This window comes from Tasmannia lanceolata, unplaced genomic scaffold, assembly GCF_043159265.1.
Source record: "Tasmannia lanceolata isolate RefF3 unplaced genomic scaffold, GAP_Taslan_0.1 ptg000013l, whole genome shotgun sequence".
Taxonomy (NCBI): Eukaryota; Viridiplantae; Streptophyta; class Magnoliopsida; order Canellales; family Winteraceae; genus Tasmannia; species Tasmannia lanceolata.
Genome location: NW_027518690.1, coordinates 48,422,021 through 48,449,710, shown reverse-complemented (window position 1 = coordinate 48,449,710; position 27,690 = coordinate 48,422,021). Strand labels below are relative to the sequence as shown.

The 27,690-nt window shown below is 38.4% G+C and overlaps 2 protein-coding genes and 1 long non-coding RNA gene across 4 annotated transcripts; 2 read left to right on the top strand and 1 right to left on the bottom strand.

The window, feature by feature from the left end:
* The first annotated feature begins 540 nt into the window (after positions 1-540).
* Positions 541-18,717, top strand: LOC143890403 (apoptosis inhibitor 5-like protein API5). Its single transcript, XM_077395059.1, has 16 exons — positions 541-864; positions 955-1,116; positions 2,308-2,407; positions 2,498-2,563; positions 6,567-6,649; positions 6,741-6,815; positions 7,005-7,154; positions 13,493-13,558; positions 13,667-13,732; positions 15,323-15,433; positions 15,800-15,889; positions 15,978-16,084; positions 17,568-17,682; positions 17,771-17,836; positions 17,939-18,042; positions 18,154-18,717. Exons 1-16 carry the CDS (start codon positions 784-786, stop codon positions 18,332-18,334), a joined length of 1,623 nt encoding a protein of 540 aa, XP_077251174.1. The 5' UTR covers positions 541-783; the 3' UTR covers positions 18,335-18,717.
* Positions 18,718-19,583: 866 nt separating this feature from the next.
* Positions 19,584-25,635, bottom strand: LOC143890401 (glutamate receptor 2.5-like). Its single transcript, XM_077395056.1, has 5 exons — positions 25,166-25,635; positions 22,594-23,909; positions 21,983-22,292; positions 21,170-21,567; positions 19,584-20,401 (listed from the first exon to the last, which is right to left on the bottom strand). Exons 1-5 carry the CDS (start codon positions 25,413-25,415, stop codon positions 19,982-19,984), a joined length of 2,694 nt encoding a protein of 897 aa, XP_077251171.1. The 5' UTR covers positions 25,416-25,635; the 3' UTR covers positions 19,584-19,981.
* Positions 25,075-27,488, top strand: LOC143890402 (uncharacterized). 2 transcript variants are annotated; one of them, XR_013255184.1, is made up of 2 exons: positions 25,075-25,421; positions 27,110-27,488. It is a non-coding gene; the product is annotated as an uncharacterized LOC143890402 (long non-coding RNA). The 2 variants fall into 2 exon arrangements; XR_013255185.1 differs by having other exon boundaries at positions 25,075-25,425.
* The last annotated feature ends 202 nt before the right edge of the window (positions 27,489-27,690 follow it).

Sequence of the window (27,690 nt, the reverse complement as noted above, 5' to 3'; positions counted from 1 at the left end):
CACAAGTGGGTCCCACACGCAACAAAATGCCTAGAAAATTAGGGTGTTGTCATTTGGGCTTTTGCAGGTCCGCTTGGAACAGCTGATGCGGCTGAGGTGGAAGTTAGGGCAATCAAGGGAAAAAATGCCCAGAAAATGAAGCCATAGATGAGACGATTGTGGAAGGTGACTCTCTGAATGTAATCAGATGGCTGAAAGGAATGGTCGTCCCTCCTTAGAGTTTTGCCCATTTTTTTGATAAGATTCAAGATAGAATAGGCGACTCTGCTATCATTTATAACCATGTGAGGAGGTCGGCTAATAGCATCGCGGATAGCCTTGCTCAGCTAGGAGTTGGAAATTCAAGGCTGGAAATGTTTGATTTCTTTCCCCTGTGTTTATTTTTTTTAATTTTTTTTTAAGTCGACATATTTTCATTGATACTATGAAAATTACATTGGGGACAAGGAGCCACAACTGGCATTACATAGTATCGAATAAAGCTTCCCTAGCCACAAAACAAAAACAAATTTCACTTCCAAGTGGGAAAATGGGTGTAAAATTTGTTTTACCCCCATTGAACCAGGTTTTAGATAGAACCATTGAAAATAGGCAGAGCCCCCTCTTCATATAAAAACCACCCTCCCCATATTAAGATTTTCGAATCCCTCCATTTTCTCAGCTTCCGCCCCACGAAAGCCTAACCCCTTTTCCTCCTATTCGCATTACTCTCTCATTCACACTCCTCTCTTCTTTCCTTCAAACCCTCTTCTTCTAAACCCATTTTCTCTCTCTCCAGCTTCAATGGCTACTGCGGCCGAAGATGACGTAGAAAAGCTCTACGAGTACGGAGAACGCCTCAACGAAGCCAAGGATAAGACCAAGGTGAATCCCATTGAATTTTTTTCTCTCCTTTTTCTAGGGTTTTCAAGTTAGGGTTTTTTTTTTTTCAATTGCCTTGTCTCTCTGTTGCAGCAAGTTAGTGATTACGAGGGAATAATCATGGGAAGGCAAGGGAGCCTCAAGGCGAAGCAATTAGCGGCTCAGCTAATCCCTAGATTCTTCAAGTTCTTCCCGAGCCTCGCGGATAAAGCGATCGAGGCACATTTTGATTTGTGCGAGGAGGATGAGTTGGGGGTGAGTTTCAACCCCTTTTCTCTTTTAATATTTGTTCCCCAATTTTAGGTTTTTACTCGGACAAATTCTGGTTCTTTTTTTCTTTTGTGTTTGTATGAATGGGTTGAGACAGTTTGGAAGGTTTGATTGAAGAAATTTTGGATGTTTCTTAATTTCTCCTCTGATTCATTTTCTAGGGTTAATATTTGTCAATGGGTTGAAGGTACGTATGTAGATTTTGTTTGTGGATTTGATGTTGGTAGGCTTTTTTAAAGCCTACAGCACTGTATACAATTTTGGTTACTCTGTTCAGTTAGGTTGTTTAATTAGTTTTATAGAAAATACAGAATCTCAAAAGGGGGTCTGTTGGGGGTTGGGAAATTTTAGATGGTGTTTTGATGGACAATAGGGCAATTGATATGGTGCCTAAGGCTGCTTTTTTGGGATGGCTGTCAATATTGACTCAGAGAAGGCATATGCCTGTAATCAATAGACTATTTTTACACGAAATATGGAGGGAAATTGCATTGGAGCTGAGTGGAGGGAGTGAATTTGGGGTTGCATTTCCTCTTTAACTGTTTTTTCAGTTGTGTGGCAGATGTGTTGTTTTGATGTCTCTCAGTGTTTGCAAAGGCATATCTCTTTTGAGCTTTCTTTTTCACCCTCGAGCCTGTATCTATTGGCTCCGTTTTTTGGGGATTAGTAGCATGTTCTATGCTGCATGGTATGGAGGCTGGTCATGTCAATTGGTTGTCTCTCATCCCCAATGCATTGATGCCACAATGATCTAGACTGAATAACCATGATCTGTGATAATTTTTTTTAACAGTTATTGTTCTAGAGCTGTTTATTTTGTTATTTTTTTTAAGATTAGAGTTGTTTATTTGTCTTTCTGGTTAGACTGAATGATCATGATCATGATCTTGTAACAACTAGGACCAGTCTAAGACAGATGGGCTAGGGTTAGAGGTAGTAGTCTTCTAGGGTTGATCTTGGAGCATTTAGTCTTATTTTGGAGCTTTTATGCATTCTATCTTTGCAGTTTTTATGAACTTACTGGCTTTAAGCTCTTTCTTCTCATCATTAATCAATTTGAGTTATTTCCTGCTGTTATCTACTTGACATGTTTCAACATTATGTGCTTTCAGTAGTTTTAGTCACCTTCTATCATCGTAATAAATTATTCTCATTGGCGTTCATCCATGGCCGCAGATAAGAGTACAAGCAATTCGTGGGCTTCCTCTTCTTTGTAAGGATACACCGGAGTACGTTTCTAAAATTGTGGATGTTCTTGGCCAACTTCTTACAGCCGGTAATTTTATTTTCAAATTTTGTTCTGCAATTTGTTTTTCTTATTTACAATTTCTTTATTTTATTTAATTTTCTTGATGCATCTATCTAGAGGAAAATGTGGAGCGTGATGCGGTGCATAAAGCCCTTATGTCTCTTTTAAGGCAGGATCCAAAAGGTAACTTGTTCCAATGATAATGATATCTTGAAGCTTTGTGCTTGTTATATTATTAACTTTCGTAAGAGGCTTTGCTTGACATGTGGGCATGTTGATATTTCACTTTGATGCTATTTTCTTTGCTCATAGATGACAGTATGTAGCTAAGTTATAAATTCTGTTTCGCTTCGTCGGAAATGGATGAAATCCATGAATTTAAGCAAATTTTCCGTTTCGTTATGTTTCGGATGAAATCCAAATGAAACACGGTATTTCAGACGAAACGGAAATGACCCGTTTCGTCCGAAACATGGTATTTGAGACGAAATACTCCATTTTAGTTTTTTTCTTCTCTTCTTCTTGCCTGTTCTTTGGTCTCTTCTCTGCTTTCTTCTTCTTAGTATTTACATGTAAAGTCTAATATTTTTAATGTCCATTTACTTAAGATTTTCATGTAAATAAGGGAATAACCCCCATTTGGATTTATTAAAAATAATTTCAAGACCCAATTCTAAAAAGATAAAAAGTCAACTTTCCACTTCTAGTACAAAACTTTCGAGTTCTAGTACAAAATTCGAAAAAATCAGGCGTGTCAAAATCTTAACTTCCAAATGATGTGGTATTTTAAAAATTCATAAATTCTATCATGTCCAAACATCATTAAATCCCAAAAGTCCGGGAAAAAAAATCTTATAATTTGATCTCTAAAAACCGTACATCTGAATATGTTTATATCCGGAGAAGGCGTCCATGAAGCTCAGCATCTCGTGCTTGGAGGTGGCGTCAATAAAGAGATTTATGCAGGGAAGAGGGTAGTTGTCTTTGGGGAAAGTGCGGTTAAGGTTGGTAAAGTCATTACAAATCTGTGAATTTCCGTTAGCCTTCTTGACCATTACCACATTTGGAGCAACTCTGGGTAATATATTTCATATATGATTCCAGCACGAAAGAGCTTGTCACATTCTTAGAAATCATTTAGTTTGCTTCCTTACAAGCAACAACATTCATATTGAAGATGGTTAAAACATATAAAACAAGGTGAGTTCGTCTCATTATCAAAGCATGGTCATGCTAATATCAGTACCTTAAAGAAATGAGCATCGTGCACAATCTACACCCTAAGTTATGAATTCTGTTTCATTATCCGTTTCATTTTGGCCATTGGAACGGAACGCTTCAATGTTTCGGCCGTTTCGTTCTGTTTCAGTGCGCTGCGATGACTGGATTTTTTTAATAGTTAAACATATGAAAAAAAATCCAAAAAAAAAAAACATAAATTGTTAAAAATTGGAACAACAGGGTCATCGTCTGCAACTCATACATAAAGGAAAATCACTATTAGCTGAAATTCATGTGTTGACCAGTGCCGAGGGACTCGGTCATTTAGTGGCCTGATTTTGGATTTAAAATGCTTTTAAACAATTAATCCTAGTTATCATAATAGGACTGTGGCAGCTACTCATTTGTGGGTTTTCTGGTTTAATTGAGGATTGTCAACAGGGTTTGCTGCCTTGGGAAAGGTGACAGTCATTAATCCCACATCCTTTTCAGACCATGTAATTCATAATTGGAGGGGGAGGAATGGGAGGGTGACTGATGTGATCTGATCATCGTAGATATTAGATTTAGTCACTTTTTTATTGGACATATTTTTTATTATATATGATTTACTTTGATTTAGAGGTATTTATTTAGCATAGATGTGGGGGATGCCCACATCAATTTATGACCCATTACCCATTACCTAAGCCCAATACTGGTGACTTAAACATTTACAATTTTTCTATATCCTATTGGTCAATTTCATTATCCAATACTTTTTTTAGAATGATGGTCATTTTATTAATGGGGAAAAGAGAAAGGCCCCACGACCCAGGAGGTTGGAGACATTACAAGACAACTAAAAGAAAAACACAAAAAATAATAGAAATCATGGAGGTAAGAAACAAAAGATGTCCAAAGTGGTCTGTGTAACCCCTGAGTGGCCAGGACAACCCACCTCACATTTGCTGATCTTCGAACATGCATACATGCTGCAATCGAATTGGATAGTCAGCCAACTGATCCTAGATCTCATCAAAGAACTTCACGAACCTTCACGGAGGGGCTGCTTGCCGTCCATCCACCTGATAGCGTTGAGGGAGCCCGTCCACCATGAGGTGGCCCAAGTTAGAACTGTCAATTATCTAGATCCTTTGCAATACCGCCCTGACTTCTGCTCGTTGGAATCCTTAATCCTGATAGGACCGGAGAAGACCCATTTGGTGAATCTCAAGTTCTCAACTCATCTCTAAGAAGTACACCCCCCTCCCCCCGAGACACCATGGCCCACTACTTATTCTCCTTTACCCTCTCTTAAATCCCTTTCTTTTTACTCTATTGGCTAGCCTTTGGGCCAACCAATTAAACATTTCAGAATTTAATGTTACTAGCTTATCTACTATATTTTCAAACTATCATTGGATTTTTTGTTGTGACATTTGAGTTGCTTTAGTGTCTTTTAATTTTCTGAATATTTTAAGAGGAATGCTAAACTCAGGAGTGCCCTTCCAAAAACGGGCTGAAAGGGCACCTCCCATTGGCTACCAGTCACCGTCGTGCAATTATGATGGCTGCAAGTCAAAGAGTATTAAATGCACTTTGGCGGTGCCCTGTCAGCCCATTTTTGCAAGGGTGCCCTTGAGCTTAGCATACCTCACATTTTATTTCATCCAGTTATAAGTTTTTTTTTTGAGAAGCTATCTCTTTGCTAGTTCACCCCATTGAAGCTACTTTTCTTTGAGCCAAATCCTTCCGTTATTTTAATCATTTGAGTTTTCCCAATTTGATATCTGTTTCTGAATTTTGGATATATAATATATATATATATATATATATATATATATATATATATATATATATATATATATATATATATATATATATAGAGAGAGAGAGAGAGAGAGAGAGAGAGACAGAGAGAGAGAGAGAGAGAGAGAGAGAAAACGGTTCCTACACATATGTGTAGATAAGCTATCTACACACTAGCTTAAAATATAGTGGGGGCCACATTATTTGGGTGATCAAAACCATTCATTTTTAAGGCCCTCATATAGATAGGGTGTCCACAAAAAATCAGATCCATAGGATCATCCTAACCATTCGAACTTTGGAGGCAAAAAATGAACTAATTTGTGAAGGTTTAAAGACATCCATTTTACCTCCACAAATCGTAGGGTTGGGATGATCCTATGGATCTGATTTTTTGTAGACACCCTATCTATGTGAGGGCCTTTAAAATGGATGGCTTGGATCACCCAAATAATGTGGGCCCCCACTGTATTTTAAGCTAGTGTGTAGAGAACTCTCTACACATATGTGTAGGAACCGTTTTCTCATATATATATATATATATATATATAGAGAGAGAGAGAGAGAGAGAGAGAGAGAGAGAGAGAGAGAGAGAGGTTCCTACACACTTGTGTAGATAAGTTATCTACACACTAGCTTAAAATACAGTGGGGCCCACATTGTTTGGGTGATCCAAGCCATTCATTTGAGAGGCCCTCACGTAGATAGGGTGTCCACAAAAAAATCAGATCCATAGGATCATCCCAACCCTACGATTTGTGGAGGTAATATGGATGTCTTTTAAACCTTCACAAATTAGTCCATTTTTTGCCCCCACAGTTCTGATGGTTAGGATGATCCTATGGATCTGATTTTTTGTGGACACCCTATCTATGTGAGGGCCTTAAAAATGAATGGTTTGGATCACCCAAACAATGTAGGCCCCCACTGTATTTTAAGCTAGTGTGTTAAATAACTTACCTACACAAGTGTGTAGCCACCGTTCTCTCTCATATATATATATATATATATATATATATATAAGGGATCACTTTTCTAGTTCACCCCATGAATGCAAGTCGAGATGTATACCTGGAGCTGTACACCTTAGACACTTGTGTGTACATCTAGACTATGGACCTATCAAACTGCACCTTCTTTTGACATATCTAATAAATCCATTTGAATTGTGCAGCTTCATTAACAGCCTTGTTTAAGTATATTGTGGAGGGTGAGGAAAGTATTCGTGAAAAGGTTCTCAATTTTATCAAGGATAAGGTGCGAATTAGTAGTTTTCTTGCCCCTGCATTTGCACTGTTAGGTTTCTTTCTTCTGTTGCATACTGAGCTTGAAACATGTTATATGGCAGGTGTTTCCCCTCAAAGCTGAGCTCTTGAAGCCTAGAGAGCAAATGGAAAGGCATATAACTGATCTAGTGAAGAAAGTAAGTTGAAGATCATAATTTAGATAATGCTAGTTGTCTTGTTTGGTCTTGTCTGTATATAGAGTTACTTAAAGCCTATATTTGGTATATGCTTTCTTTCCATTTTTTTTATCATTTCTGAATGTTGGACCTATTTCTGTTCCGGGTTATGCTAAACTAAGCCAACAATTTGGTTATGTGTTATTGCAGAGTTTACAAGATGTAACTGGTGCAGAATTTAAAATGTTCATGGACTTCTTGAGAAGTTTGACCATATTTGGAGATGGTGCTCCCCGAGAGCGTGTGCAAGAACTTATTGAAATAATCGAAGGACAAGCTGATCTAGATGCCCAGTTTAATGTAAGTGTTTTTTTTTTAAATACTATTATGATTAGTGATTAACATGACACGTTTAACACGTTTAAATACTATTACGATTTGAAATTGTGGTTTCTTGAAACCAAGTCAATGCCATATTGTTTTTAATTTGTATATGCCTAAGAAATGATGGTATAAATCAGTGTCCGCTAATGATATCCTTCATTTGTGGTGCAAACCAGGGTTCTCAATTCAATTCTTGGAAGGAGCAAGAATATAGGTTCTAGTTCACTACGGGGAGCAACATACATTACCAAGACAAATAAAACATAACATGATAATCAAGTTCAGCTAGAGTTTAAATGGAGATTCAAAACCTTAGAATTCATTCATCAAATTGAAATTAAATCAACACAAACAATTTCCAAACAATGAGTCCATAAAGAAAACAACGGAGCAATGAGAGATAAATCTGATCTCAATAAGATGTGTCGTGAATATCGTATCTGTAAAATAGGTCTATCAAAGGCCCAAGCTTAGAAGCACGAAGTGGCTGTGGAGGCCAGGCCAGGGAAGCGTGAGGGTCTTGAAGAGTCTTTCAAAATTCAAGTACATAAAAAATAGTAATTTATAACCATCTTCACACACGCGTGCGCGCCAACACACATATATCTTTCAAAATTTAATTACATCAACAAGTAGTAATTTCTAACCATTTTCATTTCGTGCCCTCTTTCCGCGTGCCTTCTGAAAACGCCTTTGTGCTTGCTCAAATGAAGTACTTTGAGGAGTTAGAGGAGTTTTGATGCAAGGAAGTTGGTGATAGTGGGACCGTTAGAGTAATAGGAGTAGATGGGGTGGAGAGAATGACGTCATCGATAGGGTTTGCCATGCTCCTTGGACGCTCCCTCAGGAACAGGAGCAGCACCCAACACGATTCCTACTTTTAAGGGCCATAGCAATACCTAAAGGTGGTATGGAATGGTGGTGGGTGATTGGATCACGTTGGATGCTAATGTTGACAATGGTTAGGGGATGGTTATGGAAAAGGGTGTAAAGGATAAGGAGAAGTATTAATGGTTATGTAGGGAGAAAGAAAGAAAGGGGAAAAGGATCAAATGAGAGGGAGATATAGGGGTAGTTTAAGGTAATTAAAGGAGGGAACCGTACTTGGGATTGGCATGCCGAGTGTCGTGCCTTGGTCATCATGTGCATCCATGCAGGTCTTGACCAAGAGGGAAAAGGAGAGAAGGGGCTGATCTCTCAGCCGAGAAGAGGGGGTGGGGAGGGGGGAGGGGGGGGGGGGGGGGGTCTCACAGCCACACGTCAAGGGTTGAGTGTGAGGAGAAGGAAGCAGTGTTTGTGAAGCAAGGGGATGGGCGGGGCGGGCACACACCAACCGAGAGGAGAAGGGAAGTAGAGAGGGGGTGGCTACTACACTTTCTAGCCAAGAGGGGGGAGAGAAGAGAAAGAGAGATAAGGAGGGAAGAAAAGATGGGGAAGGGGCAGATGCACTCCGGTTGAGCTCGAGCAGGAGCAGGGTGGGGGACAATGAGGGGAGATAGCTTCTTTTCAATTATTCAAAGTTAGGGTTAAGGAGGGGGTGTTGGGGAGTTTTTATATGGGTGGACGGCCAGAGGGGGAGAGAAGAGAAAGAGAGATAAGCATGGAAGAAAGGATGGGGGAGGGGGCAGATGCACTCTGGTTGAGCTCTGGACTTCGGTTGAGCTCGAGCCGGAGCTGGGTGAGGGACGATGAGGGGAGAGAGCTTCTTTTCAATTATTCAAAGTTGGGTTAATGAGGGGGGTGTTGGGGAGTTTTTATATGGGAGGACATGGCAAACGAATGGTGTTGAGCTTCTTTTTAATTATTCAAAGTTAGGGTTAACAAGGGGGTGCTGGGTGGTTTCAAATGGGAGGACATGGATTTAAGTGGTGGACGATAGAGGGGCAACCAATATGATATAAAGCGGGTTTCGAATGTTTACACGGTGAGCTGAGGAGGGGAGCATCCAATTGGATATAAGATGAGTTTTAAGAGTTTCAGTGTTGGGCCATGGGGAAGGACCAATAGGATAAAATAAGGAGTTTGGGCTTGGGTTTAGGGTATTAGATTGTGGCCCATGGGTAGAATGGGTAAGGTAGTTTGTCCTACAGCTGATGTGGACATACTCTACATCTAGGATTAATAAAAATGGAGAACTTGACTCCGTTAAGTAGATGTCTGCAATGTGTTGATGCGGGTCTTATGAAGACGTGAAGAACTTGACTCCATTAAGTAGATGTCTGCAATGTGTTGATGCGGGTCTCACGAAGTCTTCATTACTCTACTACATCTATCCACGGACGCTCTATCACATGACATCCTCGCCAAGAACTAGATACCTTCTATAAAATCCTCAACAGGTCTCCGTCGTCCTAAAACTCATGGTGCAAACTCTAGAAGATAACAAAGCACCGTCAGGCTTTGGTGGGTCTCCAAAGTGCTGATATGATAGGCTCCAATTGTGAATCGATCACATCGAAGGAATGCCATCAATAGATCCTTAATGCTGAAGGAGTGATCTCTCTGTTCACAAAGCCGCCTTCTCGTATTTATCATTACTCGGTTGCAAATCTCTCTAACGCCTCTCGGTGTACCTCTTTTCTGTGATGGATGGGGCCTCGGCATTGTGCTTCTCAGGATAAAGCATAGGGGTACAGTCCAAGAGGTAAGGAATGAGATGGCTGCAGATGGTATCAAAGGATCTGTTAATGGAACTATCATATGTATTCTCGCCAGCTAAGCATTTCAACAAATGCCCTAAACCGTGGTTGGTCACTTCAGTTTATCCATCCGCGCGAGAATAGTATGTGCTTTCAAATTGAAGTGTAATATCTATTCTACTTCATAAAGTTTTTCGGAAATGACTTAGGATAACCTAGCTATAGTTGGCACAAAATGAGACACCTCGGAGAACCTATCAACAATGATAATGATGGGCTTGAATTCCGTAACAATCTTGAGTAAAGATGTATAAATGACCACGTTTTGAGTTTGACTCTATGATTTGTGGACACGGACACGGGTATCGCGTGTCGATACGGACACGGAGTGTCGAACACGGCGAACCCCCGAAATTTAGACACGGCTAAAATAGAAAGTATATAACCCCCGAAATTTAGACACGGCTAAAATAGAAAGTATATATATATATATAACAACAAATATTAGTTAAAGAAGAGCTAAAAAGAGTTTATAATAAAAGAATAGTTAATAATAAAAGAGGTAAACACAATATGCAGTAATAAAACAGAATGTCACACTTGACAAGGCACAAAAACGAGTCCACACACCCACATTAAGTCTAACACTTGTAGCAGTACATCGGAAAGTGTCAAAAGGAGCGTCGACACGGGTGGACACGCGCGTCATGTCGGACACGGCAGAACACATGTGTCAGCAATAAATTCGAAGTGTCGGCCAAATCATAGGTTAGACTCCTAATGGACTGACTTGCTCTGCACTAGATCACATCACGTTCTAACTTGGCCTAATAGTACGTTTGTTCTACTTAGGCATTGGTCTTAACTTTTGTCCAAAATGGCCTATTAGCCCTCTGCTATGGATGATAGGAGTGACGCTCTCACGTAAAGATTTTTCAAGAATACACAAGCGAGTACAAGAAAATAGGAAGCGTCTTAAATGACATGTAATGCGGTAGGGACCAGAGAAAGGAAATGTAGGGTACTGATCCTTAAGATTATAGTTTTAAATTTTGGCCGAAATATTTCGGTTTCAGTTTGGACCGAAACTGAAATTACATTGAATCGGATTTTTACATGATTTCCCCGAAATTTTCCCGAAATATCGTTTTTCACCCTTATGTACAAAATTTCTATTGAAATTGGTGGAAATTAAAATTTTAAAACTGATTTTTTTGTCAAATTTTTTCAGATTTCGGCCGAAATTTCCACTGACTGTTTCAGTGGTGGCCGAAACCTACATTTAAAACCTTGCTTGCCTGGGGGCATCCTTTACGGGGATTGACATAATCTTCCTGACGCCTTTAATGAATGAATGTGTTCCTCTCACTATCATGAGTGGCTTTACAATCATACTGCCAAGGACAACCCAATAAAATATGCCACACCTCTAATGGAGAGAGTGAGAGACGCCCCAGCAAACTGTCTTTATAAACATTTTCAATGGAAAACTTCATGATATATCTAGTTTTAATTGAGAATTTGACCCCACCTTTCATTCACACTATGTCATATGGCCGGCGTCTCAATTTTCAGCTTCAACTTAATCTTCCATTATATGTGACATCAAATTCTCGGTTTCACTATGGATGGTAATAATGCAGAGCTTCCCACCTACTGTGCAAATGGTCTAGAAATTACTGCTCCTCAACTCGTGCAAACCTTCTATAGGTTTAATCGGTACAAACAAAACAGGTAGCAAGGTGGAAACCTAAAAGGAGTTCTTAATCTTAACCTCAACAGTACTTCATATGGAAATCTTCTCCTAAAGGAGTTCTTAATCTTAACCTCAACATTTGTTCATATGGAAATCCAGACTGGAGTGGAGTGGATGGTTTCATAAGAGATACTCGGGGTGTTCTTTTTTCTTTTTTTTTTGTCAACAATTTATTAATTAAGTGGGGCGGCTGGCTGGGGAAATCACCCGCAAGCATTAATAGCAGTCTCAACCTAGAGATGAATGATTTGAGTTTCTTCTAGACCGATCCCCCTGTTTGTAAGGCTACCTTCGGCCCCTATTTGAAACTTCTTCCTCGGGTTAAGAATAAGTCTCATAAGAGATACTCGGGGTGTTCTTTTTTTTTTTTTTTGTCAACAATGTATTAATTAAGGGGCAAAGCCCGGGGACCGAGATGGTCAATACAAAGCCAAAGGAAAAGGGAGTATTGAAAAAAAAAGAATCTTTCGCTTGCAATAATCTAATAATGACTTGGTCCTCTTGGGGAGATGGGATCCAACAGAGTTGAAACTTGTGCTCTCTTGTAGAGGATTCCTGTTTGATAGAAGACTACTTTGGATTTCGGGTTTAAGATATAATCTTTTAGAGGTTGGTGGATCCACAGTTACTGGAACCTTCCTAGATGAATGGGAAGCTCACTTCTGAAGCTAAATTCTCCTCGCTTTTCCCACACTCTTCTTACTCGTTTCCTCTTAATTAAGGCCGAAACGGTCCGCCACGTTGATTATTTTCCTACACTTCCTATTTAGATGATTATTTTTTCCTAGAAGTGTATTTTCACTTTTTGAGTTTTTCATAATGTCGAAGGAGCATATTAAAAAAAGGGAATGTATTTAAAACTTAAAAACTCATCTTAAGTTTCAAATAAAACGTAGGTGGATCCTTTTCTAAATTTAACGTTAAATATACATGAATAGAACATGTGAAACTATAAAATCCCTGCACCTGTAATTCTAACCAGCCGTGAAGTCCTCTTTACTATTTATTACTCATACTTATATTAACCCTTCCTTGCTAACCGACGATAACCCTTCTCTTTATACACACGTATTATTCATATTACCAACAAGGCTTATTACATCCTTCATGCTGAGCTTCAATGACACTCCTACACATTTCCTCTATATTTTATTTATAGTCTTCCTGCATCCCGAAATATCTCTTTTCTAGATTCTTTGCTTTCCATTTTCGCTTTTCTCATCACTTCTCTCACCTACTTCCTACTCTGGCAACTATGGGTGGATCTGCTAGGATGAAACATCCTCTATGCATCTCCATCGGTTTACTTTCCTCATGTTCTTTATAAAGCAAATTTAGTAGAATGGGAGGCTAAATATTTGGTTCTCTTGGCGGAATTTGATTTTCATTGTTGCCATCTAAATATTCTATTCTCCTATTTCATCATTTTGTATCCAGAACTTTGCACCAAATGACAAAAAGGGAAGTAGCAATTTTTAGGGTTGATTTTTGGTGGATGGACTGCATGGAAATTTAGATCCAATGCAGCCCAGACCTAAGTCTCTTGAAATGAGGCACACACAGATCACACAATTTAATTATTCCATGATGTATCGATGAAACAATGAGCCTGATAATTTCTTGCACAATTTAATATTGCTATAAACGGGCTGTGACCAGCTTCTTTTGGCTTGAAGGTATTAATGTAATTTTTTATGGTATTTCTGTGGTAGAAAATCTATTGTGATAGATTTGATGACTATTATGCAGAATTTGTTTTTGCTGAAGGCCTAATACATTTTTTTCCTCTCGAAAAGATTTGTGTTCTTTAAATAAAATTATTATTATTACGAGCTTTGCTGTATTATGATACTTATCAAAATTCTATTGATTCTTTTTTCCAATCTTGCTTAGTTTGCCCTTTTGATTTGATACTGCAGGTTTCAGATATTGACCACATTGATAGATTGATGTCATGCCTGTATATGGCTCTTCCATTTTTTATGGTATGAAATGGTTTTGATATCAAAGTCTTTTTCTTTTAAGTCAACTACATGATCTGCAGTTCACAGTTTTAAATCTGGTACCAATTTACAAGCCTTATTTTTATTTAGAGGGGTGCATCAAACAGCAAATTTCTCAGCTATTTGAACAAACACATCGTTCCTGTTTTTGATAAGGTAACTTTGTTTCTTCCTCTTTTCTTACAATTGTGAGCCATTGAGCATGTTGAACTTTCTATTATTCAGATTCATGTTGGTTTTCTCTTGTAACTTAATTTTATTATTTATCGCGTTGAGCAAGGTTTTAAATTTGAGTTTCGTTTTTGGTCGCCACGAAAACGGAAATGTTTCGGTTTCATATGAAAATTTCGGTGGAAATTCTAAAAATCATGGAAATGTACGAAAACATATGCAGATAATATAATTTTAAGACGAAAATTTAAGAAATACTAGAATAAGTACAAATACACAATTAGAAATCATTACATCAGCAAGATAGTCATCCATAATGATTTAACAATATCGAGCACCTAGTGGCATGCACTGATAATTTAGTGCAGACAACATTTCACATGTAACTCATATAGGTATAGATATGTAATGCATATATTACATTTCACATGCAATTCATATAAATATGAATATGTAACACACTATCTTGGGTTGTATAATCATGCATCTAATTTGGAATAGGAAATTATCGTGTATGATCTGATCTAATCTGGAGTTCCATTCATAGAATTCTGTATATACGCCTACTTTCTTGATGGGAAGAAACTAAAGTTCAGAAGTTGTGTTATTTGTGTATACTCAACTCAACTAAGCCTTTGTCCCAAACTAATAGGGGTTGTGTTATTTGTGTATATGAAACGGAAATTCTTACCGACTTCTATGTATTACACACATAGTTCTGGTGCTGATATTGCTTCAATATTTCTATTTGTAAACACACATGAAACTGAATGTGATTTTATCAAGCTGAGTCGATACTGTGACCATTGAACGTTGAGCAACAGGAAGAGAAATGACTATCATGTCATGAGAATATGAGATATATTTAGATTCATGGTGAAGTTTCACGTTACGTAGGCTTGGTTATGAATATGGTTGCCTTAGTGAAATTATTAAAAATCGTGGGTTCTCCAAGGGTTTCTAGTTGCTAGAAGTGTTTGCATCGATCAAATGTGAGCATAATCCAGTTGCATTCAAGTGTAGACTTTTAAATTTCCACAGAAGAAAAATGACTAACTAATGTTGTCATATTGACTCTAGATATATCAATTAAAAACCAAAGCTTGAGGAAGCCAAATATGCATGCATGTATGCATGTATGTATGTATGTATGCATGCATGCATGCTGTGTTGTATATCTTTCTATGCTTATGCATATCTGCAATCATCTCTGTCCACATGTTTCCTTCTTGCCGTTTGCAAATGTACTTTTCTCAAAAACTGACATGTGGTTTCTGCTTGGGTCTGCTGACTCTGCTTACTGCAAATCTTTGGCATTGAAGATCTGTGCAATGTGCAAAGATAATTTATGAATCAGTGATATTTCCTATTCCATTATGAGTTTATTGTTATTAAAACATGTTCTTTATTTTCTGCAAAAATTTTCACGTGATTTTTATGAATCTATCTGTTGCTTTTATGATTAACTAATAATGCATTATACGATTCAAAAAAATAAAAAAATAATGTATTATAAAATAGGCATGAGTGTATTCCATTTTTATGACCTGATCTAATGACGGCTTATCCTATCAGCTTCCTGAAGAACGGAAACTAGACTTGCTCAAGAACCTTGCTGAAAGCTCACCTTATACAGCACCACACGATTCACGGCAGCTTCTTCCATCTGTTGTTCAGCTGTTGAAGGTAGAGATTTGTGCACAAGGTCTAGTGCTTCTTCCATATTACTCCATTTTTACTTCATGCACATATCAATTTTTGAGTTGTGGTCTCCATTTCAAAAAATAAAATAAAAATTCTGAGTTGTTGTGGAATGAAGTTTATATCTAGTCAAATTCATATTATTTCAAGGAACACTCCTTACTGAACATCTATTTGAGTCCCCATGTGCTTCTTCCAGATACTTTAGCGGAATACAGTTTGTACTAGTTTGTACTCTGTATCTAATAAAGCTTTACTTCTCTTGGTAATCCGTTCTGTTATGATTAATGTTTTTTTCCATTCAAGTTTTCACCTAACAATGGTTTTGGTTTTGTCTGTTCTCTTTCTTAGAAGTACATGCCACGAAGAAAAACTGGAGAAGAGATGAATTTTACATATGTTGAATGCCTATTGTACACCTTTCACCACTTATCGCACAAGGTTATTCAATTTCTTCAATCTGTTCCGTGCTGATGTCTTTTTATGTTGGTTATTATTTAATTGTTCCAATGTTCGAATCATGTTTCAGACTCCAAATGCGACAAATAGTCTTTGTGGTTACAAGATAGTGACTGGTCAACCATCAGACAGGCTTGGAGAGGATTTTTCAGAAAACTATAAAGACTTCATAGAGAGGTATCAAATAGCTTTTCCTACCTCACAGAAACTGGACTGCTAAGTTATATTCACATTTTTTTCTTGCTTGTTGCTTTACGTAGTACTCCATTTAGAACTCATTGCTTAGAAGTTATCCATGTACAAGTTGGTATCTGAAGTCTGATACCTCTTATAGAATGCCTATGATATTGAATGAATTATTAATATGCATCTTTGTGCTTATATGTAACCAATTGCTTGTGCCCTATAAGTTCATAATTTAGCATAACTGGTAGGCAATATTGGTATACAAGCCCCGTGATTGACCTAAGCATCTAGCATTCCCAGCCCCTAGAATCTACTCCCTTGTTAGTGTTCCAATCCCATTCCCCCCTCTCCCCTGTTGCCCTAAACCTTGTTCCATCACTCAGTGGACATCCCAAACCATTGAATCATGTCGAACCACCTGAACCTACAACCTAGACCACTGCTTAAAAACTCCCCACGTTAGTCATCTACTTGTCCGAATCGACGGCCTTGGGCTGAATTCTTGCCAGAATTTCCTTACCATGTCAATCAAAACTCCTTTGACTCCCTTTAGTTAATGAAAAGTTGAGCACTTCAACCTTTGACATTCCCGATGGATTCCCTTTTTATTTTGGCCAAGTTCTAATCCGAGTCCGAGTTTTTAAACACTGACCTAAACAACATTCATTGTTCTCGACATCCAAACCCTGCGAAAGCCAACTCACATGGCTCAATTGAGGTGACAATACAAATGTTTGTAGGATGTTCTCTTGCCATCCAATGACCATTTTATGACTTTGTAGCAGTATTTAAAAAAAAAGAAGCTATGATTTAGCTCAGGCGTGTCGACACGCATCATCACTTTCGATACTTATAGATGTACTGCTAGAATTGTCAGACTTAATATGTGTGCGTTGGCACGTTTTTTGTATCGTGTCAAGTGTGACATTTTGTTTTATTATTGTGTATTATGTTTATCTCCCCTTTTCTTATTAACTCTTTTATTATAGACTCTTATTTTATTAACTAATACTTGTTATCTCCCCTCCCCTCCCCTAAACTTAAAACCCTAAACAAACTCTTATTCCAAGAGTATATTCATTGTATCCTATTTATCTCTCTTTCTCGCTGCATATAATTGGAATTGGGGAGAACTAGATTAGATTGATGAATGTTTCATCATTTGATTATCTCAATCCAAGATTATATTCATGTATCCTATTTATCTCTCTTTCTCGCTGCATATAATTGGAGATTGGGGAGAACTAGATTAGATTGATGTATGTTTCATCATTTGATCATCTCATGTTTCTTTTAGATTACAATTGCTGAATCATAAGATTTTTTAGTTTATTAAGTGAATACTATATTTATATTGTTGCTGTTTATGATAATAATCGGTAATTTTATATTTATGTACGTGTATGGGCGTGCGTGTCCACAATCCATAGAAAAAAAGCATTGACATTATTGTCTTTGTTGATGGTTGATGCAGACTGAATGTTGTTGAGGATCTAGCTAGGGCTACTATGAAGAAATTGACCCAGGGAATGGCAGAGCACAACAAGGCAATGGCTGCTGCTAAGACTGATGATGCAAAGGCTAGCATTGTGAGTTCTTGGGAGCTGGCATTGTATCTTCTCTCATTAGCCTATAATTTCTACTGTATTTGACAATTATATTGTTCTTGCCCTACAGAAAACAAAGAAGCAGAATACCACAACAGGGTTGCGGACCTGCAATAACATACTGGCAATGACACAGGTGAAAAATGCAAAAAAAAAAAAAAAAACACTTTTTCAGTGGTCATAAATGGTTTGGTATAGAACTTTTTAACCAATTTCACCTACCTTTTTTTCTATTCAGCCGCTACATTCAAAATCTCCTTCATTTATCGGGGATAAGAAGATTAATCTTTCATGGAAGGAACCAGTGAAGCCTTCACCAGCTCCAACAACTGCTGCCTCCGGGTAGGAAGAAAGCGCCTCCCTACTTTCTTCATTTCGTCTGTGTTTTTCTCTGTACTAATTTTTTTAATGGAATTTTTCTATATACTAATATCCACCTATTTTTTTTTCTAGCGGCAAGCGAATTGCAACTGCCATGAATGGTTCAGGGGTGGCTAAAAAGGGACGAGGTGAGGGTGGAATGCAAAACCAGCTTGTGAACAGGGCTTTGGAAGGTTTGTCTCGTGGTGGTGGGAGAATTGGTGCAAGAGGCAGGGGATGGGGTGGCCGTGGAAGAGGAAGGGGCTACCGTTAGTTTCGACTTACTTCAGCGTGAGGTGTACTCTTACATACGTGAGAAATTGTCGACTCTTCTGCTGCTTCGATTGGACCTTTTACAGATTTTGAATTATAGAGGAAGCTGGTGGGAGGTTGAATTCAGTTCGATTTGATTAAATTCTTGTGGAAGCTAGTTCCATCTAACTAAAGGGCAAGTTGAAAGGGTTTGTATTCCATGCACAATCCCAGGGTTTGACAGTAGTGATGACAGGACTGTAAACTTGAGACTGGTGCTAGAGCTTTGTTTTTATAATTTATGAGATTTGATGTTCAAAACTCTGATGGAGGGCCATTCCTAGTGCACGTAATCTTGCTGGACTTCCAGTTTTTATCCTTTTATATTGATGAAGGCACGCTTTATATCGTTCGTGAAATAGAGTTTAGGTATTTGGCACTTTATTTTAGATTTTGGGAGGACCAGATTGGCTAGCTTGGTGCACCACCGTGTCAAATATACTATACTTAAGTGAGGCCCAACAAGTATCCTTCAGCGTACAATCACCTATCTTTAATCTCATCCATGAGATAACAATTTCATTAAAAAGGATTAGAAGTGCACTTCCCCTTTGTTTTTTTTATAAAGACACCAATTTCATTAGAATGGATTAGGAGGGTACTTCAAGTGGTAAACATGCCCCCATGTAAAGTGAGGTGCTAGATTCTCTAGATTTGGCAAGAGACCATCTTCTAAGATTAAGAGAAAGGAGGAAAAGACTGTACAAACACCTATCTTTAATCTCATCCATGAGATTGGCTAGTCTCTCTGGCCTCACAAAATAGTATCAGTGTACGGGCCATCCTTAATCCCTCCAGCCCCATGAAATAGTAAGAGGAATTGCTTTCCAGTTCCAAACTGCTCTCCATCTGCCGGACAAAAATGGTCAATCGTTGGGGAAGAGTAATGGACATTGAGCCTGCGTAGGAGTAGATGAATGTCGCCAACACTTTCGTCATTTTGCTTCATGAAATAGAAAGGAAGGAGAGAGAGAGAGAGAGAGAGAGAGAGAGAGAGAGAGAGAGAGAGAGAGAATTGAAGCATATTATGTTCGCAAATTGTGTTTGTTCTACCATTCAAAAAACAAAATTTTTTTGTGCTTGTTCTAAGTTTAAACTCTTTTTTGGTGGGTAAGATAGTTGGAATGAAACCAACTAGATGGAGAGAAGATGCGATTTAAAAGAATAAAAGTGTTCTCTTGATGCCAAACAAACAAATAATTGAGGCCAAGTTGTACTACTCAAAAGATTTAAAATTTCATTAAAATAACTTGTACTAGAAGAAGATACATATTTCTTTAAAATCCTAGTCAAATCTTCCTACCAAGAATATAATTAACTCTCGGAGAGAGTAAATTTCTAATGTAACAAACTCCTCGTATAACTCACAGGGTAGAACTCACCCCTAAATGCTAGCCGTTAGAGGGAGGGTGCCCATTCCCTTATAACCAATCCCCATCCATCTCACTGTACTGATGTGGGACTATTTTGCTTTTGCGTGGAACCCCAACATGTACATCTAAGAATACAGATTTCTTCACTGAATCAAAAACACATTCTAGTCTAACAAGGCTCAGTAGAATCCTGTTAATTATAAGAACCCTCTTGACTGTCTTCATCCCTTGTTCTCTCAAGGCTCAGTAGAATCCTGTGAATTATAAGAACCCTCTTGACTGTCTTCATCCCTTGTTCTCTCGGGCAACTCCCTTGTTCTCCCTTGTTTTTTCCAAGTATTCGACAAGGTCAAAATCAATTGAAAAAATTTCACGTCTACCAATCTTGCTTGAGGGTTGTAATCAGGGTGCCAATTGTAGCAGACTCGACGAATAAAGAATATCATAAGAGCCACTGTGGATGTCCCTCCTGTGATTAAAAAGAGCCCCCAAAAGCCATCTGGACCCAAGCTAACACTTTCACCATCAGCCTCTAAACTTGAGCAATTGGAAGAATGAATCAAGTCAGTCTCTAGTCTCAGGATATCGTTCCTTTCTCGCAATTTCACAATGGCTTCTGAAACATCAGCAATGAAAGGCGAACCCTTTGGGAACACCTAAATGAACAGATCATGTGAAAAAGTTAATTTACCTTGCTCATGAATAAAATCAATCCAACAATAGGAAAGCTTATTTTCTTACTTTTTCTTACTTATGGGTCTTCAGGGTATTGTTAGACGATAATCGTGGACATCACGATCATTGTAATACCGTAATATAAGTGTTTTCATCGAGGTGATCATGTTTGTGATGAGAAAAAAGTAGTTTCCTTCTTAAATTGTTGCACTTGATGACTTAAATTTAGAGATTCTTGGTAAGAAGATTTGCTGTTTTCTACAATCTTTGAAATTAGTCACTATCCTAAGCCAAACATTGAAAAACCGATGCGGCATGAAAAACTACCTCCCCTACAACCCTAAGCAGTATAATCTATCTAGGAGTTTTCCAAGTTTACATAACCAGAGCACCCTTTGCATGCTACTGCACCTTTGAGCAATGGATCAAAGTCACTTGAATCAAAATACAACCCTTTCTGCCAAATTTACATTTTTTTTATCAAATGTCCAAGTATTGTGTAGGGAGGATGCCGTTATTTATTTGAAAAAAAGAGAGAGAATCAGATGATGTAATTACTTGCAATTAAATTTTAAATTAACCGAACTAAATGGTCATGATCAACAATTATCAGATGTTGGGATTAACACCTATGAGGTTGGTTGGAGCAACACTTCTAGGTGATAGTCCTCACAAGTGACAGTTGTATGAACAAAGATTGGAAGCAAGGATTGTTATCTGTAAATGAAAAGCAAAGGATGAGTACTTACAAAGCCAAAACCTCCAATTTCATAGGTCCGTCCCGTCATAGTGAAGCCTTTGCAGTACTTCCCCAAGAGCCATTTAGCATAAGGAACTTCTAAGAAGGCGGCCTTGATGGATCCGTTCTTGAGTGCTTGGGGATAGTCATCTCCAGAGGTGAATTTTCTAATCCGCTTTGGATCAAATTTTAAGACCTGCTCCAGAAATGTCCCGACGAAAGCCACATGGTCAGTCCCAACGATAGCATTGCTCTTCCTCAATGACTCAACATCCACGACGCTTGGTTGCAATTGTTGGACTGTAAGCATCGATGAGAAGCTAGCCGTGTAGCTCGATGTCAAGACCAACGCTACAAACAGCCACACCACCATAGCCATCCTAGACAAATTGCTATGAAGTTTCTCCCCTAAAAGATGACAGAAAAAAAAAGAACGATATTGTCCCTTAAAACAATGAAAAAATTAACTGTTCCATCTTGGGATCTTATAGTTTCATTACATACTTATTTTGCTTTAAAATAGTGGGATGCATCTATATTTTAACTCCATTGTTTTGATAGATATACATCCTCTCTATTTAAAACTTATCCCAATGGCTGGTACAAGTTGTCCACAACCAGTGAAGTTTAAAATAGATTATGTGTCTATCAAAACAAGGTAATAAAAGCTGATATGGATGGACAGTATAAGTGCCTGATTTAAGCAAATACTGTTTTGTTAGTTTGGGATGACTATTGATCTTATTTCTTAATTACTATAAGACAATATTCTATATTACTATACCATCCAAAAAAAATTCTATATTACTATGGCTGTTCTTACCCTGAATTGAGAAGAGAGTGTTGAAGGAAACCCACATCAACTTGCCGATTTGGTCGCAGAAGGAGCCCCCTAATTGTTCATTGTCTTCTCTCTCTATTAACCAAACGATAACTCCATTGTACAAGATAATGGCCCCTGTTAATGCCCACATTTTTTTCGTCAAGGGCTTGAGGAATATCCAAGCCTTTCCTTCTTTTGGTTCAGTTAGAACCACCAATACAACTCCTGATTCCGAATAAGGTTGGGAGAATTCAACATACTGACATCTGTTTGCCACAATTGCTGTATCGCCGACCACTGCATCGAAAACCTTATCCCCGTATAGAAATGCAGTACAAATTTTAGTTTTTAGGTAGGAAGAGAAGAAAATGAGCAGAGATAACCAAAATGTTATAAATAGTGTTGAGGTATAAATGATTAAAAAACACCAACTCTAACAGCTTAAGCTTTTGGAGTAATTGGTTGTTTCACAAATAGTCTGAACTTGGAAAAATTGGAGCTTTTTTTTTAATGGTTGGAGAAATTGGAGTTACTCCTTTCTTATTCTACTTGCAGAATTGATCAAACAACAGAAACAAAATTTACTCAGAAAACTAATTATATCAACTCACCTTGAGATTAACTTTCTCGACCAGAGAGTCATAGGTGCCATTGTAAGGAGCGAATTGGTATGGCAAATGATATGGCAAGAGTTCCAAAACCTTTTCGAAGACGTCAACGGCAAAGCCCCCAAAATATAGTTCATTTGAAGTTTCATTGTGTCTTACATTCATAAATTTTTCATATGGAGCATTGGCAGGAACACCAATTATCATTGGCTTTTCACTTGTAGGTGTAGCCCATCCTCTTGGGACATAGGAAGACTCCCCAGGCCAAAAGACATCTCCCAGTATTTTCATGGATGTACTGTTGTTCTTTCCCTCAACTTCACTACCATCTTTTCTTTTATAGAAATCATATTTTGGAGCCCACAAGCCAAGCTCTCTATAACTTCTCCCAACCACATTAACAATCTTTAACCCCAGTGTAGTGCCTACTAATTCACCACCCGAAAATCGGATCTCACTTCTTAATCCAGTGAAATTGCTTGCTAAGATACCTTCCAACAGGCGTTTTCCTACACCAGTCCATATGGTAGAATTCTCCAATTGGGAATGCAAGCTCTTCTTGTTTTTAGGTTGCAAGTTTTCCATCGCCTTTGCCACCGCCCATACCGCATCATATGCCTGGAGGCCAAAAATTTCAGGCTCTGAATTGTCTTCTTCGGGATATTGAGACCGAAAACGACGTCGGAAACGAACATAATACTTTCTAAACCTTGTGCTTGTCTGAGAGAAATAACTCTTGACTCCAATTACACCTTGCATTGAGGAGATAACAGTCTTGTTAATGGAATCAAAGTTCTTTGTCAAACGGTCTGTAGTTATCCACACATAATCTGTGCTCATCATTCCCATGAGCTTGGCCTCCGTAAACAAATGAGTGCTCAAAGCTAATGATGAGTGAACAATGAAGACCCTGCATGGTTTTTTCTTCAACTTGTCTAGCTCTTCTCGAATTGCCATTTTTGGGTTGGGAAGAGAAGCAAAGGGAGGGAAAACGGATTGGCTTTCGACCTCAGAATTCACTTCTTGGAGGGCGTCGATGAGATTTGCGATGTTCCCAGCTGCACCATAATTGTTGTCTTCTTCATAAATGATCGAAACCTTCGGCCACTGCCATGACCCAACAATGGCTGCCACTGCTCTCATTCCTAAGTCACAACTAGGAGCCATCCGAACCAAGAATGGCCAAGGAGGAGCATTGGCAGCCAAAGAAACTATAGGAATTTGGTGGTTATCTCCGAGTTTGGCTGCAAATGCCGCATAGTGCCATGTCCGAAGGCCTATGATAGCTTGCACTTTCTGTTCCTTGATGAGGTCTAGAACTGCATATTCAATTCACGGCTTTAGCAAGCACATTTGTGTAGAAGTATAAATGATTGAATAACACCTACTCTAACTTAAACTTTTGACGACTCCTTGATATGTTTCCATGCTTTTTAGTGATTTTAACTAGTCCTTATTTGGGTCATAGAAATGTTGTCCCCAACTGTACTTTAACTAGTCCTTATTTTTCATGCATGACCATGCACTGCTCGTGTGGCCCAAGTAGTTCAGCGGGGCCAATATGAATAGATGATCTAAATTCTAAATATCTAAACCAGAGTTTTTTTGTTACCCATCATAGATAGGCCGCGCCCTAAAATGGGGGACATAGGATGATCCTAACCCCTTCTATTGGTGGGGTCTTTATTACCAAAATATAAAGGCCACATACTGAAGGCTAGGATTATCTAGTGCAAAGTCTTTTATTAGCACCCTCTCCTTTTCGAACAAAACTTGGCTCCAGAACGGTCTGGAGGAAGTTCCTGCAGCCCCTCTAATAGCAGGGGTGATGGCAATATCAAATCCACGCCTATTTTTTCTTTTTAGTAGGAATTGATATTTCCACACCCCCCACTAGAACGCAAACATGTCCTCCTTTTCTCATCTTAAAAATGTCTCTATCAAAAGAAAAATGAAAATTCTAAACATGCAAACATGGTAGTTCAATTAGGGGTGCAACTTGGGTCGGGTTGGATCGGGTTGAGGCCAATCCTAACCCAACTCGAGATAGCATTCCCTCAATCCTAACCCATCCCAACCCAAAAGAAGGGGAGTAATAAATCGACCCGTTGCATGTGTCTTTCTCTTCCTCTCTCTCTCTCTAACACAGAGGAGAGAGAAAGAGACATAGGGGTCGATTTAAGATATTTGGGGGTTGATTTATCACTGCCCAAAAGAAAATCAAGATAAACTTATAGGACGGAGGTTTGGTCCAGGTCGGGTCGGGTCGGGTCGGATTGCGAAGGCCTCAACCCTAACCCAACCCGAAATTAAACCGGGTTGGCTTTTCTCCACCCAACCCTAGCCAAAATAGGGTTGAACCTGTCGAGCTGTGGTTGAGCCCGACCCAAGTTGCACCCCTAGGTTCAATTTCTCCAATATCAAAGACATATATGAAAGGGGCGTTCACACATATAAGAAAATTAGAAAAGGGGTGTTCCCACAAATAAGAAGGTAGGGTCCTAATTTTATTCTAGAAAATATCTTCTCCTATATTCATCAACAAGATAAATGTAAGGAGCGGTCTACGACTTACCAGAAAATGCTGCTTGAACGGGATCCGCTAGAGAGTCTTTCAAGTGGAGAACGAGTTGATTTCCCGTAGTTTTATAGAAATCCTCAACTGCCATTTCTATGGCTATTTTCTCTTCTTTACCAGCTCTAGAGGTGGAATCTATAACTGCACCTATGCTTTCCTTGAACTTAATTTTCGAATTCTCACCTCTAGAAGCCATCACTTCCATCCCAAGTAATAAAAGCAGGAAGAGAGGAAGAACTCGAGGCATCTTGAAGTAGGTTGATTTCTTATCTTGTACGTGTTTTATTTTCACTTTTTCTTCCTATATATATAGACAACTCCATAAATAGAGAACTTATATAGAGCCCATCTCCGATGTTGATGGTCCAGGTAATTGAATCTGAAAGTGTCAAAGACGTTAGATACTTAAAATATTATACTATTTTTTTTTTCAAAGAGGTTAGATATTTAGAACTTAGAACTTAGAATATTCACATTCTGAAGATTACCGAAATAGCCTTTGATCGGATTGAGAGAAGCTAAACGCGTTGCTAACTTTCTCTATAGCCTCTTTTTCTCATATTCATCTATAGGGAGAGGAGGAAAATGAAGCTTAACGACTTTCTAGAATCCTGTTTTCTTAGGAGATCAAACGCAATGTAGAAAGAATTTACTTGGGTCAGTATCATGTGAAGTTTTTCAGTTCGAACTTCGAAGAGGAGACCGTTTGATTCCAATGCTCGTAATGTGACAGTCCATCGCTGCATTGGTTGCCTATGTATGGCGAAGAAAGGTTTGTTGAAAAGTCATATAAACACACATTGACTTGTTAATGACTTGGAAACTCAGTCCATCGTAGGGTTTTTAATTATCTTGAGGATCAAGCATGCATCCAAAATCTGGGGATTCTTCAAGTGTCATTTATTGGGTTCAAGGCACTAGCATTGGTCCATGGAGATTAATTAAATTTTTGGATGAGATTAGTTCTATGGTCATGATAGTTTTTTTTTCTTTTGTTCATATTCCTAGGAGAGCCAATGATGCAGACTAGCTAAATCCGGGGCACTGAGGGACTCATTTTACTCCGGGTCCACTCTCCCCGATTTGAATCTGTAATTAATCTCATATTTTCTATGAATATAGTCATTCTTTCTTCAAAAATAAAAAATAAAGAAGCATGCATGCAAAATAAGTTCTTTACCAATGACCAAGTTAGGGCTCTACTTTATCATGACAGATGACGGAGAACCAGGAGGAGACATCCAGTCCTACTATGTTGATCGAGTTAGTAGCGAGATCTATAACTTGCGACCTGACCATCCTTCAAGCAAGTTTTTACCTCAACTTGTTAAGAATGAATGCATTGATTTCGCTCAGTAATGTTGAATAAGGGGCTCTTCTACCCTCTCACGACCAATGATGAAGAACCACGAGTCGTCATCCAAGCCTACTATGTTGATTGAATCAATGGTGAGATCTAGCACGTACACGTTAGCCATGATAAAATTAGGTATTTCACTAATCTTGAATCCTTTACAAAGAGGCTAATGAGGGCTTAAATAAAACAGTCAAAGGATAAACATGGAAAGAGTAAGATAACAAAGGAAAGGGATGAGTACAATCTAATACAGTAACCTAATAATCCTACGTACCTCAATTTACCACCAAGTCAAATCAAATCTAATATCCTAATTTATTTAGCTTTTCTCGTCTAACCTGCTTTTTGAACCTACCACTAAGATGACCCAGGGTAGGATCGACACCCAATCCAACGGTTTATTTCAACTCAATCCAACGGTGAGATCTCACATATTCTAACATGATCCCTCAAATGTATGTGGATTGAAAAATCAACATACGTTTGATTACAATTAAAATTCCGAAATTAAATCCCTAATTTGATGCACAATGTTAAATGATGTCCGGTGACTGATGCTTTTCTAATGGTCGTTTCTTCTTCAGGAAAGTTTCACTCCTCGTCTGAGAAGAAATCGATCTTTCCGCATAATTCATCCCTGGATGATGAGCTGCGGCTTCAAGAGGCACCTTTTAAGTTCTGATAATCCTTGCCGTAGTGAGCTGTTGCCGATGATGCTTATTATAAGATTGGTGCTGATTGTTGAAGTTGTCGCTGAGCAAAGAAGTGTGCTGCCAAAATCCAACAGGTCATAAATAGACCATTACTTCAACGAACTGGATTTGACTCGAGCCTAGATGTGTGAGTTCATAGGCCGACTTCATAATGATACCATTACTTCAATGATGTTTTGTAGCCATTAGTGCCTTTTATGGTTTCCAAAGAAAAAATGAATAAAATAAAGGAAACTTCTCCACCAAACAACTTTGCTTTACCTTGTTATCTTTTTCTTTTTTTTCCACTTCTCCCACAGGCACATAATTAGATCATTGAATTTCTAACAAGCCATACTTCTTTTGATTACCAAAATTCAATGCGAGGGGGTGATCAATTTGTCTCTTGGGATTGGATTCCAGGCAATTAAAAAGAACATGGGGTAGACTTCTTCCACCTTTTTAAAGAAATA